At 42.9% G+C, this 15264-nt stretch overlaps 1 protein-coding gene across 1 annotated transcript in view; it reads left to right on the top strand.

Moving 5' to 3' along the window:
• The window catches only part of GGCX (gamma-glutamyl carboxylase), a 98079-nt gene that overhangs the window by 11595 nt on the left and 71220 nt on the right, over positions 1–15264 (top strand). Inside the window, exons 4-6 of the mRNA XM_077469565.1 lie at positions 2659–2824; positions 3569–3647; positions 6587–6693. Coding sequence (XP_077325691.1) covers positions 2659–2824; positions 3569–3647; positions 6587–6693 — 352 coding nt within the window. The remainder of the gene's footprint in view (positions 1–2658; positions 2825–3568; positions 3648–6586; positions 6694–15264) is intronic.

Here is a 15264-nt window from a genome sequence, read left to right as displayed (position 1 = left end):
GTAAGGGACATTTTTCTCAAAATGTTTGGCCTTTTTTTCTTTTTCTTTTTTTTTTTCCTTCATGTATTATTAACCACTTGCTTACTGGGCACTTAAACCCCCCTCAGTCCCAGAGCAATTTTCAGCTTTCAGCGCTGATGCACTTTGAATGACAATTGCGCGGTCATACAACACTGTACCCAAATGAAATTTTTATCATTTTTTTCCCCACAAATAGAGCTTTCTTTTGGTGGTATTTAATTACAGCTCAGAGTTTTATTTTTTGCTAAACAAACAAAAAAGATGCAAAAAAAAAATCATGTTTAAAAGTTTGTTATAAAATTTTGCAAACGGGTCATTTTTCTCCTTCATTGAAGTGCGCTGATGAGGTGGCACTGATGGGCTGCACTGGTGGGCACTGATGGGCTGCATTGGTGGGCACTGATGGGCTGCATTGGTGGGCACTGATGGGCTGCATTGGTGGGCACTGATGGGCTGCATTGGTGGGCACTGATGGGCTGCATTGGTGGGCACTGATGGGCTGCATTGGTGGGCACAGATAAGGCGGCACTGATGGGCAAAGATGGGCACATAAGATGGCACGGATGGGTGGCACAGATGGGTGGCACGGATGGGCACTGATAGGTACCACTGATGGATGGGACTGATGGGCACTGATAGGTGGCTCTGCTGGGCACTGGTAGATGACACTGATGGGCACGGATATGTGGCACGGGTGCAGCACCTTTGTTAAGGCAGATTGTGGGCACTGCTGGGTGGCACTGTGGGCACTGCTGGGTGGCACTGACGGGGGGCACTTACTTTTTTTATTGTTGCACTGGCAGGGGGCAGGTGGGCACTGACAGGGTTGCAGGTGGGCACTAGCAGTGCTGGCCATGATCGGGACTGATGTCCCGATCACGGCCGCCGGTGATCGGCTTTTTTTTTTTTTTCTCCTCGCGCTGACAGCGCGAGGAGGAATAATAGCCGATTACCGGCTCCGTTATATCACATGATCAGCTGTCATTGGCTGACAGCTGATCACGTGATAAGGGGTCAGGATCGACCCCTTGCACGGTTCGGTGATCAGGCGAGTCTCGTAGACTCGCCGATCACAGAGCGCGCCGCGCGCCCCTCAGGGGGCGCGCAGGCCGCTCGTGCACGGGACTACGTCAATAGACGTAGTCCCGGAAAAGGAGATCCGCGCTGTAGCCGTCAATTGACTATAGCGCGGATCTCAAGTGGTTGAATAACAACAACCCAGTGGCGAGGAAATACCACCAAATAAAGCTCTATCTGTCTCAAACAAGTAATCTGAAATACATTTGGGTACAGTGTTGCATGACTGAATAAATGTCAGTCAAACTATCACAGTACTGAAAAATGGCCTGGTAAAAAGGGGTATGTAAAGGCTAATGTAATGGGTTATACTTGAAGCTTTCTGTCATATCTACCAAGAATTCCTACTATAGTGTGAAAACACAGTGCCATTTATTTAAAGGGAAAGTCTTGTGTATTTTCAGTAAGCTCATATTTAAATTACTATTGCTGTATTGCTATTAACTTAGTTAACCTGTCAGCACCGGATTACTTGTATCTAAAAGCATATCTGCAAAAAGAATAGGGAATATACATTTCCAATGGGATGTGTTGTTGTTATTATTATTAATAATATTATACAGAATTTATATAGTGGCAAAAGTTTGCGCAGTGATTTACAACAAGGGAGACAATACACCAACAGTACAATTCGGAACAAGAGAGTTAGAAGGGCCCTGCTCCTGCGAGCTTACGATCTAAGACTTTAAAAGCTGAAGCAAATATTCCACATATACAGCTCTGTAGAATACACCATGGTTCCTCCTGCCGACTCGTGTAACTATAGCAGGGCTGGACAAATCTGCTGTCAGCATGCCCTGGTGACTAATTACCACTAGGGGTTGATTTACTGAAACCAGAAAGTGAAATCTGGTGCAGGTGCATGGTGGCCAATCAGCTTCCAACTTCAGCTTGTTCAACTAAGCTTTGAAAAAGAAAACTGGAAGCTGATTGGTTTCTATGCAGAGCTGCACCAGATTTTGCTCTATCCAGTTTTAGTAAAGCAACCTCAATGTCTGGCAATCAAGTTACTGAAGTCAAATCTTTATCCCTCTTAGTAGCAGGGCCCTCTGATTCCTACTGTATTGAAGTGTATTGTATTTGTACTATCTACTCTCATGTTGTAAAGCGCTACGTAAACTGTTGGCGCTATGTAAATCCTGTATAATAATAAAATAATTTGTTGTCTGATTGCCATTTCTTTAGTCATTACTAGGTGAAGTGTAGAAGAAAAACCGCTGAAAAACAAAATCAGGAGTAGACATGAGCTTTGGCATCCTCGGAACTCGGAACTCATCGCTATCTGAACTATAAAATTGCATGTTTTTTTAATTTTACTTCAATCCTCTGCGGGCCGGGTCATTCTCCAACCTGCAGCACACATAAAAAAAGGAGCAGGATGCTAGTGACATCAGTGCCTTCATATTGACACATATCTATATTAAGTCAATACCATTGTCTACATATGGACATGTGTAAAAGTAATGAGTGATGTAAATATTAAATGAGTTCAGTTAATCCCACATTCTTCCTTTTACTCTGCGCTTCCATGTTTTCATTGTACTGTCTCTTGTCTTTTAGGAGCCCTGGGTATAACTCTTGGATGCTTTTACCGTCTTAGCTGCCTGCTATTTTTAGTGCCGTACTGGTATGTCTTCTTCTTAGACAAGACGACTTGGAACAACCATTCTTATCTCTATGGGTTGATTGGATTCCAGCTGACCCTGATGAACGCCAATCGTTACTGGTAATTTTAGCAGCAAAGCCCCTCTGACCTCTGGGGCATGTACACTCGCAATATTATAAAGCTAGTCATAATCAGCTAGATTTCCCTTGTTTAGCCCACAGGCTATATGAGAGAAAATCAATGACCATACTCTATGATAAACTCTGTTGATGTAGGAATGTGCACTGCCAGCTCTTGTATTCAAGCAGCTGCGTAAATTCCAGTGTATATATACCATAGTTTGTAGGCGCTATATGTTAATGCAAACCAATTAATATACACTTGGTGGATTTTTTTTTTTTTACCAAAGACATATAGCAGAGTACATTTTGGCCTACATTTATAAAGACATTTGATTTCAATATTATGTTATTGTATGTTTTATAATAGAATATATATATATATATATATATATATATAATATAATTTTTATTTTTTCAAAATTTCTGGAATTTCTTATTTATTTTGCAAAAAAATGAAAGAAAAGAGTGATGATGACATACCATCAAGAGAAAGCTTTATTTATGTAAAAAAAAAAAAAATTGCTAAAAGTTGTATTTGCGTACAGTGTTGCACAACTGAGCAATTTCCAGTTAAAGTAATGCAGTGCTGAATAGCAAAAAAAATGCCCTGATCATGAAGGGGTAAAACCTTCTGGAGGTCAAGTGATTAAACCTAGACGTAGTAGTAAGCCACAGTTTTTTTATACTTCACTGAGTGCACTAAAAACATAATTATAACTTTTGTATTTCCTTTATCACTTAGGTCCATTGATGGCTTATTCAGTCCTCGCAAGCGCAATGCACATGTCCCACTTTGGAATTATACTGTACTCAGAAGCCAGGTAATTACAGTTTAAGGTTTTATAATATTGTATATTTGACCTCTATAAGGCCCCTTTATCACTTGTGTGATATGTCCTGCGACTTGGGACTGCAAAGTTGCATGACAAGTCGTACCTCATGGTTTCCAATGAGTACCGTTCATATCTGTGCGACTTCAAAGTGGTCCCTGCACTACTTTGGTCTGACTTTGCTGCAACTTGAGGTCCATAGACCTCAACAATACGCAGGCATTGCTTCAAGTTGCATCAAAATCGCACCAAAATTGCGTGACTTTCAGGTTGCACAAGTTTGAGAGCTGCCTAATACAGAGATTTCTCCACAAAGACCTTGTTGGAGATGATGTAGAACATCAGACCATGCAGGTCGCTTGGGAGTGGTATTAGATTGTAAGCTGTGTTTTAAACCCCAGCAAGAATGATCACGTCATCCATTTTATTTTTTTTACATCTTAAGATCATTGTAAGAATAAAACATCTGATTTCAGTAAAGGATATGCCAAAACCCATCTAAGCTTTTGTATCCTTATAGTACACCTATCACCCGTCCCCCAGTGGCTCCTGCTATGAGCACAGGGATTCAGAGACTGCAGCTCAGGTAGAGCAGTCTTGGGACACTACATGACAGCTGTTTCAGGCTGAAAACGTAAACCTATTATTATGATTTTTCTCTTCCCCTATGCATACAGTGAAATGTACATTGTAAAAAATAATAAATCGACTCCACTAATTAATGACATTTTCTGCATGTATGGTGAATATGCCAATGACTTTTTGCCAGCTTGTCTACAGTGCATCCGGAAAGTATTCATAGCGCTTCAGTTTTTCCACATTTTGTTATGTTACAGCATTATTCCAAAATGGATTAAATTCATTATTTTTCCTCAAAATTCTACAAGCAATACCCCATAATGACAAGGCATAAGAAGTTTGTTTTGAAATCTTTGCAAATTTATAAAAAATAAAAAACAAAAAAATAAATCACATGTACATACAGGAAGTATTCACAGCCTTTGCCATGACACTCAGAATTAAGCCCAGGTGCATCATGTTTCCACTGATCATCTTTGAGATGTTTCTACAACTTGAATGGAGTCCACCTGTAGTAAATTCAGTTTATTGGACATGATTTGGAAGGGCACACACCTGTCCATATAAGTTCCAACAGTTAACAGTGCATGTCAGAGCACAACCCAAGCCATGAAGTCCAAGAATTGTCTGTAGACCTCCGAGACAGGATTGTATGAAGGCACAGATCTGGGGAAGGGTACAGAGAAATGTCTGCAGCATTGAAGGTCCCAATGAGCACAGTGGCCTCCATCATCCATAAATGGAAGAAGTTTGGAACCACCAAGACTCTTCTTATGCTGTGTACACATGACCGGTTTTACCGTCGGAATAAACTCCGAAGGTTTTTTCCGACGGAGTTCCGCTGAAACTGTCTTGCATACACACGATCACACCAAAGCCCGATCGTTAAGAACGCTGTGACGTGCGACACGTACAACGGGACTGGAAAAAGGAAGTTCTATAGCCATTAACCAATAGTCTCCATCTCGTACTTGCTTCAGAGCATGCGTCGTTTTTGGTCCTTTGCAACAGCATACAGATGAGAGATTTTCCCGATAGGAATTGGTTCCGTCGTAAATATTTAAAACCTGTTCTATTTCTAGGTCCGTTAGAATTTTTGGGAAAAAAAGTCAGGTGAGGCATACACACGATCAGAATATACGATGAAAAGATTCTGTCTGACTTTTTCTGTTGGACATTCCACTCGTGCGCATGTGGCAAACTGAGCAATCAGGGGGGAAAGGGCCTTAGTCAGGGAGGTGACCGAAAACCCGATAGTCACTGACAGAGCTCCAGCATTTCTGTATGGAGAGAGGAGAAACTTCCAGAAGAACAACCATCTCTGTAGCACTCCACCAATCAGGCCTATATGGTAGAGTGGCCAGATGGAAGCCACTCTTCCAGTAAAAGGCACATGACGGCTCATCTGGAGTTTGCCAAAAGGCACCTGAAGGACTCTCGGACCATGAGAAACAAAATTCTCTGGTCTGATGAAACAAAGATTGAACTCTTTGGCCTGAATGGCAAGCGTCATGTCTGGAGGAAACCAGGCACCGCTCATCATCTGGCCAATACCATCCCTACAGTGAAGCATGGTGGAGGCAGCATCATGCTCTGGGGATGTTTTTCAGCGGCAGGAACTGAGACAAATTGGGATCGTGGGAAATACAGCATTGTACAGAGACATCCTTGATGTAAGCTTGCTCTGGACCTCAGACTGAGGTGAAGGTTCATCTTCCAACAGAACAATGACCCTAAGCACACAGCCAAGATAACACAGGCGTGGCTATGGGAAAACTCTGTGAATGTCCTTGAGTGGCCCAGCCAGAGCCCAGACTTGAACCCGATTGGAGAGATTTCTGGAGACATCTGAAAATGGCTGTGCACTGACGCTCCCTATCCAACCTGATGGAGCTTGAGAGGTCCTGCAAAGAAGAATGGGAGAAACTGCCCAAAAATAGGTGTGCCGTGCTTGTAGCATCATACTCAAAGACTTGAAGCTGTAATTGGTACCAAAGGTGCTTCAACAAAGTATTGAGCAAAGACTGTGAATACTTATGCACATGTGATTTATTTTTTATAAATTTGCAAAAATTTCAAACAAACTTCTTTCATGTTGTCATTATGGGGTATTGTTTGTAGAATTCTGAGAAAAATAATGAATTTAATCCATTTTGGAATAAGGCTGTAACATAACAAAATGTAGAAAAATTGAAGAACTGTGAATACTTTCCAGATGCACTGTACATAGTACTTTTTCGGTTGTATGCTACCTAATGTATATGCTTCAGTGCATCTTGGTGGAAAAAACGTCAGAGCGAATATATATTTCATAAGCTTGAACAATCTTTTATTTGTGTGACAACTTGTAGATCTTCATTGTGTACTTTATTGCTGGAATCAAGAAACTGGATGCAGACTGGGTAGAAGGGTACTCCATGGGCACGCTGTCACGTCATTGGCTCTTTGATCCATTCAAGTAAGACTGCATGTGCATCAGACAAATTCTGTTACTGGTTGGAATATACTGAAAAGCTAATTTCACCCAATATAGAGTTTCAGTTTAGAGTTGTATTTGGTATCTAAGTACACATATTACTGCCATTTTGCTGGTGTAAGGTTTGAGGGTCCAACTGTCTCTTTTATAGTAGCCTTGGCCTCCTGTATACCGTAATGTAGAGGTCTCAAACCGGCGGCCCTCCAGCTGTTGCTAGACTACAACTCCCATCATGCCTCTGCCTGTGGGAGTCATGCTTGTAACTGTCAGCCTTGCGATGCATCATGGGACATGTAGTTTTGCAAAAACTGGAGGGCCGCCAGTTTTGCGACCCCCCCCCCCCCCCCCCCCCCTGCCCTAATGGATTGATGGGTGGACTGGGAAGCAGATATTTATCCCTGCATTACCCATCTGAAATGATCTTCTTCTCCAGCTTCACCATTGATTTGTTATAATGTGGTGCAGCCTTACCTGTAAAGGATTACTTGATTTTTGATTATTTGTGTTTTCTACCTTTTCATGCACAAGTAACAGATTGAACATTATGCTGTATTACAAATCCTAATTACAAATGGGCTGTCGGGATTACATTCTGGCCATAGATGTTTAAATCTCATCCTATAATTTTCTTTAAATCTACCAACAACTATCTAAAGCAAGGGCCTTCCTGATTGGACACAAACTGAATGAATTGTTTAGTTAGGTCTTCCCTGTACACAATTTTGTTATAAATCTAAAATAGATTGTTCAGTGTTCATATGATTAGATTTTAATGTTACTGGTCAACATAAAGGCTGTAATTGACAGTCATACTATCCAGTAGTCCAAAGAGTGTCAATTGTCAGCCTTCAGCTCAGGCAAGACCTGTTGGTCTCTTACATCCTGACACTGGGCTGATCTATTTTTTCTCCTACAGAGAAAGAAAGCAAGACAATAGCAGCATACTCACTGATTCCTGGTAGCAAAGACTGCATTATTACAGGTGTTGACTCAGTAGCTTACAAACACCAATGGCTGCAACAGTAAATCTAATATAGGACTTGGTCATTTTGGCACTGTCCTTCGAATTGAGTACCCGGGGTCAGTAGAAATGCCTGAATTATATTAGTGATTTTGTTTTGTTTTTTGTTTTTTTTGTTTTGTTTGTTTTGTTTTTTGCAGGCAGGCACAATCTCACATACAGTGCCTAGAAAAAGTATTCATACCTCCTTGAAATTTTGTCATGCTACAACCAAAAGCGTAAATGTATTTTTTGGGTATTTTATGTGATGGACCAACTCAAAGTGGCACATAATTGTGAAGTGAAAGAAAATGATTCATGGTTTTCAAAACTTTTAAAAATATCTGAAAAGTGGGGCGTCCATTTGGATTCAGCCACCAATACTTTATAGAACTACCTTTTGCTGCAATTACAGCTGCAAGTCTTTTTGGGCATGTCTCTACCAGCTTTGCACATCTAGAGAAATTTTTGCCCATTCTTCTTTGCAAAATAGCTCAAGCTCTGTCAGATTGGATGGAGAGCGTCTGAACAGCAATTTCAAGTCTTCTCAATTGGATTTAGGTCTGGACTTTGACTGGGCCATTGAATATGCTTTGCTTTAAACCATTCCATTGTAGCTCTGGTTGTATGTTTAGGGTCGTTGTCCTGCTGTAAGGTGAACCTCCATCCCAGTCAAGTCTTTTGCAGATCCTAACAGTTTTTTTTTTTTTCTAAGTAAGATTGCCCTGTATTTGGCTCCATCCATCTTCCCATCAACTCTGACCAGCTTCCCTGTCCCTGCTGAAGAAAGTAACCCCACAACATGATGCTGTCGCCACCATTTCTCACAGTGGGGATGGTTTGTTCCGAGTGATGTGCAGTGTTATGCTGCGTACACACGATCTGAGTTTTCGTCCAAAATTTGAAAAATCTTGGATGGCTTTTCCGACGGAATTCCGCTCAAGCTTGGCTTGCATACACATGGTCTGAACTTTCGACCGTCAAGAATGTGGTGACATGCAACACTACGATGAGTCAAGAAAATTTAGTTCAATGCTTCTGAGCAAGAGTCAAATTGTTTCCGAGCATACGTAGAAATTTTGCGCGTTGGAATTGCTACAGCCGATCTTTTTTCCATTGGAAAAATAGAGCACCTGCTCTCAGTCTTTTGCTGGCGGAATTTCCGCGGGAGCATACACACGGTAGGAATATCTGACCAAAAGCTCTCATTCGGACTTTTGCTGGCGGGATTTTCTGCTCCACACAGTGTTTTGCTTTTAGGCCAAAAGGTTCAATTTTGGTTTCCTCTGACCAGAGCACTTTCTTCCACATGTTTGCTGTATCCCCCACATGGCTTCTCACAAACTGCGAATGGGACTTCTTTCAACCATGCCTTTCTTTTTGCCGCTCTTCCATAAAGGCCAGATTTGTGGAGTGCACAACTAATAGTTGTCCTGTGGACAGATTCTCCTACCTGAGCTGCGGATCTCTGCAGCTCCTCCAGAGTTACCATGGGCCTCTTGGCTGCTTCTCTGATTGCTTAACCACTTGCTTACTGGGCACTTAAACACCATTCTGCCCAGACCAATTTTCAGCTTTCGGTGCTCTCACACTTTGAATGACAATTACTCAGTCATGCAACACTGTACCCAAATGAATTTTTTGTCCTTTTTTTCCCACAAATGGAGCTTTCTTTTGGTGGTATTTGATCACCTCTGGGGTTTTTATTTTTTGCGCTATAAATGAAAAAAGACCGAAAAAACGCATATTTCTTTGTTTCTGTGACAGAATTATGCAAATTATTAATTTTTCTTCATAAATTTTGGCCACAATTTATAATGCTACATATCTTTGGTAAAAATAAACCAAATTAGTGGATATTATTTGGTCTTTGTGAAAGTTAGAGAGTCTACAAGCTGTGGTGCGAATCACACAAAATTGATCACATCTGATGTACTGGTGGACTATCTCGCTTCTTGTGACCCGAAAAAGTCAGGAAAGTACAAATACCCCCCAAATGACCCCTTTTTGGAAAGTAGACATTCCAAGGTATTTAGTAAGAGGCATAGTGAGCTTTTTGATGTTGTCATATCTTTCCCACAATTCTTTGCAAAATTAAGATTTTTCATTTTTTTTTTCTCTCCACAAAATTGTAATAGGTTATTTCTCTCACATGGCATGTGTATACCACAAATGACACCCCCCAAAAAATTCTGCTACTCCTCCTGAGTATTACAATACCACATGTGTGGGACTTTTTCACAGCCTGGCCACATAGAGAGGCCCAACATGCAGGTAGCGCCATCATGTGTTCTAAGAACATAAATTACACATCTAACTTGTTGACTATTTATTACACTTTTGAAGCACCAGGACAATGACACGTGGCACTGACAGATGGCACTAATATGTGGCACTGATGACAGATGGCACTAATATGTGGCACTGATGACACGTGGCACTTATACGTGGCAATGATGACACGTGGCACTAATACGTGCCACCGATGACAGATGGCACCGATGACGCGTGACACTGACAGATGGCACTGATAAGTGGCATTGATGACACGTGACACTGACAACAGATGGCACGTGACACTGACAGATGGCACTGATGACACGTGGCACTGATGACAGATGGCACTGGGGGCAGGTGGCACTGGGGGCAGGTGGCACTGGGGTGGATGGCACTGGGGCAGGTAGCACTGGGGCAGGATGGCACTGCTGGGGGAGGATGGATGGCACTGCTGGGGGAGGATGGCACTTTTTTTTTTTTTTTTTTTTTACAGATCGAAGCAGAACGGCTGCCGCTGCAGCCGTTCATCTCTCCCCTCTCACACTCTGTGTGAGGAGGGAGAGCGGCGCTGAGAGATGATCTCATAGGTTTACATATGAGATCATCTCCCATTGGACACGCCGATCACGCTTTAAACGGCCGCTGTGATTGGCCGTTTACAGCGATCTGTGTTTGCCTGTCCCCGGGGGACACGGCGAACACAGAACTTCCACGATGCGCGCCCGCGGCGGCGCGCATTGCGGAAGTAAACAATAGGACGTCCAGGGACGGCCTCCCGGACGAACGCGCCTGCTCTACGGCCTTCATTCGGCTATAGGGCGGGCGCGAGGTGGTTAATGCTCTCCTTGCCTGGTCTGTCAGTTTAGGTGTCTTGGTAGGTTTGCAGTTGTGCCATACTCTTTCCGTTTTTGAATGCTGGATTGAACAGTGCTTGATGAGATGTTCAAAGCTTGGTATATTTTTTTATAATCTAACCCTGCTTTAACCACCTCAATACAGTGCACTTGCACCCCCTTCCTGCCCAGACCAATTTTCAGCTTCCAGCGCTCTCACACTTTGACAATTACTCAGTCATGCAACACTATACCCATATGAAATTTGTGTCCCTTTTCACACAAATGGAGCTTTCTTTTGGTGGTATTTAATCACTAGTGTTTTTTTTATTTTTTGTGCTATAAATAAAAAAACATTTTGTGAAAAAAAAAAACACCCTTTTCTTTGTTTCTGTCATACAATTTAGCAAATTTTAGTAATTTTTCTTCATAAATTTTGGGCAAAATGTATACTGCTACATAGCTTGGGTGAAAATAACCCAAATTATTGCATATTATTATTTGGTCTTTGCGAAAGTTAGTCTACAAACTATAGTGGCAATCACTGAAAATTTATCACATCTGATCAGGCCTTCAGTATATCAGGTGTATCTAATTTCTTGAGAAGTTTCTTAACAAGTCAGGAAATACAAATACCCCCCCAAATGACTCCATTTTAGAAAGTAGCCATTCTAAGGTATTAAGTAAGTAGCATTGTGAGTTTTTTTTTTTATTTTTTTTTTTTTTATTGTATTTTTTTTCCTCACAATTTTTTGCAAAATTAAGATATATATTTTTTTACAAAATTGTCATATTATCAGGTTATTTCTCACACACAGCATTTGCATACCACAAATTACACCCCAAAATACATTCTGCTACTCCTCCTGAGCATGGCGATATCACATGTGAGACTTTTACACAGCCTGGCCACATACAGAGGCCTAACATTTTAGTAGTACCATAAATTACTCATCTCATTTCGTTCCTACCGATCACACTTTTGAAGGTCCTTGAGCACCAGGACAATGGATTTACCTACAAAATTACCCCATTTTGGAAAGCACCCCAACGTTTATTCTATGAGGCATGGGCTGCAGATAGGTACTTGGGTAACTTGATGAGCTGCAGGCAGGTACTTGGGTACACTGATGGGCTGGTGACGGGTACTCTGATGGGCTGGTGACAGGTACTCGGGTACTCTGATGGGCTGGTGACAGGTACTCGGGTACTCTGATGGGCTGGTGACAGGTACTCGGGTACTCTGATGGGCTGGTGACAGGTACTCGGGTACTCTGATGGGCTGGTGACAGGTACTCGGGTACTCTGATGGGCTGGTGACAGGTACTCGGGGGCTCTGATGGACTGGTGACAGGTACTTGGTACTCAGATTAACTGTGACAGGTAGGTACTCAGATGAACTGTGACAGGTACTCGGACACTCAGATGGACTGTGACACGTCCTCTTTATTGGGGACGACAACCAGTGTGTGTTGGTGTACACTGTAAGCGGTAACAAGATGTTACCGCAATCTCCTTCTCACACATGATCGTTGTGGGAGGAGAACCCGGTAGCATCTCGTTACCGCTCTATGGTCATATTTAGTAACAGGCTGTGAAAGGATCACACCAAATCATATGGTAAACAGCCGCCGGCCAATGGCTGTTTATGAGCGTCGGTAACGAGCAATGTTCCCCCTGAACACGCCGCCACTGACGTGCATGCGCAGTGAGATTGCACTCATGCGTAGTGCAAAGTGGGGCTGTACCATCTGTGATCAGCCATGACTTCATCACAGCCGATCACTTGGTAAACAGCCATGCCCAATGGCTGTTTACCCCCCTCGGTGGCGAGCGGTGTCTCCGTGACACGCCGCCACCGAAAGTACAGGGCTGCATGCACACGTTCGCGCGCATTCCCTATTTAAATGGACGGACGTCATATGATGCCCCTGCCCAGAACAAGGGCCGCGTCGCCTGGCCGTCATATGATGGCTGGCGGGCGGCAACCGGTTAAACTTCTCCACACCTTTTATCCCTGACCGGTCTGGTGTGTTCCTTGGCCTTCATGATGCTGTTTGTTCACAAAGGTTCTCTAACAAACCTCCAAGGGCTTCACAGAACAGCTGTATGTATACTGAGATAAAATTACACACATGTGGACTCTATTTACTAATTAGGTGACTTCTGAAGGCAATTGGTTCCACTAGATTTTAGTTAGGAGTATCAAAGTAAGAGGGGCTGAATACAAATGCACGCCACACTTTTCAGATATTTATTTGTGAAAAATGTTTACAACTATTTATCATTTTCCTTCCACTTAACAATTTTGCATTGGTCTAAAGTATGAATACTTTTTCGAGGGACTGTAGCTCCTCAACAATGAATTGTAAAGCTATTACTGCCGCAGTTGTACCATGACTACCAGGGTGGATTTAATTGAAATCAAGTCGATTTAAATCAACTAAATTAGGGGCCAGTTCACACCAGATACATTTCCGTGTGCTTTTTTTTTTTTTTTTTTTTTTTTTCTGCACTAAAAATGCATGCACAATGTTTTGCATGTATTCCAAAGGCTTTAGTTCACACCAGTGCAGTCAGCTCCAATCCGTTTCCGGTGCAGAAACTGACCGGAAACTGACTGGTGCAGAAAAAACTGAACTGCATCTGGTATGAACTGGCCCTAAGTCATAATTTTTAAAGTGGAGGTCCACCCTAAAACAAATAATTACAGAATATTCTCAAAAAAAGATTAAAAAAAAATTGAAAACATTTTTATTTTTTAACTTTCCAGAAACCCCTGTTGCTAGGCAGTCTTCCTAATCTGCCTCTTCCTATTCCGCGGTGCTGTTTTTTCAGTTCCTCCTCTTCGGTGTCTGGCCCGTTTGTCTTCTGGGACGTGTGTGTGTGTCCCATAAAACAGGACCATTCACAAAGCGTTGCGTGACTCGCGCATACGCAGTAGGAAACGGGCAGTGAAGCCGCAAGGCTCCACTGCTTGTTTCCCTTAGTTAGGATAGTGGCGCCGGCACCTGATCCGATGGACGGATCGGCCTCGGGGGGCCGACATCACGGGCTCGCTGGAAAGGTAAGTGTCCTTATTAAAAGTCAGCAGCTACAGTGTTTGTAGTTGCTGACTTTTAAAGAAAAAAGAAAAGGGCTTTAAAGAGCAACCGTCATCTCTGTCCCGCAGCGACTCCTCTGACATGGCGGTGACTTATCGACAGTCCTATTCACTTTAAAGCGGAGGTCCACCCTAAAATGGACCTCCGCTCATCGGAATCCCCCCCCCCCCCCTCCGGCGCCACAATCGGCACCTTTCAGGGGGGAGGGGGTGCAGTTACCTGGATAATCCAGGTAACTGCACCCACTTCCGGGCTAGCTCTCTGCGGAAAGGGGCGTACGTTACGCCCCTTTCCGCAAGCGTCCGCCCCCTTCAGCAAGTGCCCCGCTGCCTGCTGGGAAACACACAGCTCCCAGAGGCAGCGGGGACCGTCCGGATTGCGCCGCGCGGCTCGCACATGCGCAGTAGGGAACCGGGAAATGAAGCCGAAAGGCTCCATTTCCTGATTCCCATACCCAAGATGGCGGCGGCAGGACCTGACAGACGAGCGAGCGATCGGCTTCGGGTGCCGACATCGCGGGCGCGCTGGACAGGTAAGTGTCACTATTTAAAAGTCAGCAGCTGCAGTATTTGTAGCTGCTGGCTTTAAAAAAAAAAAAAAAAAAAACGCGGAGTCCCGGTGGACTCCCGCTTTAATGGGATGGCCGGAGATATGGCAGCGACAAGGTGAGGGATGTGGTGGCAGCAGGTAGTGGATGCCCGCTAACAGGTGCTGCCGTGATGGATCTGAAATGACAGGTGCTCTTTAAGCACTTGCCACCCAGGCTAATTCTGCCATTTCTCTCCTACATATAAAAATCATTTTTTTTTTTTTTTTTTGCTAGAAAATTACATAGAACCCCCAAACATTATATATGTTTTTTTAAGCAAAGACCCTAGAGACCCTAAACAAAACAGTAAAGTTAGCCCAATGTTTTTGCATATTGTGAAAAATCAAGTTCCGCTGAGTAAATAGTTACCTAACATGTCATGCTTCAAAATTGCACACACTCGTGGAATGGCGCCAAAGTTCGGTACTTAAAAATACCCATAGGTGACGCTTGACATTTTTTTTTTACTGGTTACATGTTTTGAGATACAGAGGCAGTCTAGGGACAAAATGATTGCTCTCACTCCAACACTCACGTCAATACCTCACATGTATGGTTTGAACACAGTTTTCATATGTGGGTGGGATTTGAGTATGAGTTTGCTTTGGTGTGTGAGCACACTGGGACAGGTGCGCTTTAAATTTTTATTTTTTTATTATTATTATTGTTAATTATACTGTTTTTGTGTTTTTTTTTTTATCACTTTTATTCCTATTACAAGGAATGTAAACATCCCTTGTAATAGGAATA

Source organism: Lithobates pipiens, unplaced genomic scaffold (assembly GCF_037356315.1).
Source record: "Lithobates pipiens isolate NorthernLeopardFrog02 unplaced genomic scaffold, aLitPip1_a1.2 Scaffold_8, whole genome shotgun sequence".
NCBI classification, from domain to species: domain Eukaryota; kingdom Metazoa; phylum Chordata; class Amphibia; order Anura; family Ranidae; genus Lithobates; species Lithobates pipiens.
This window is presented reverse-complemented; position numbering and strand designations above follow the sequence as displayed.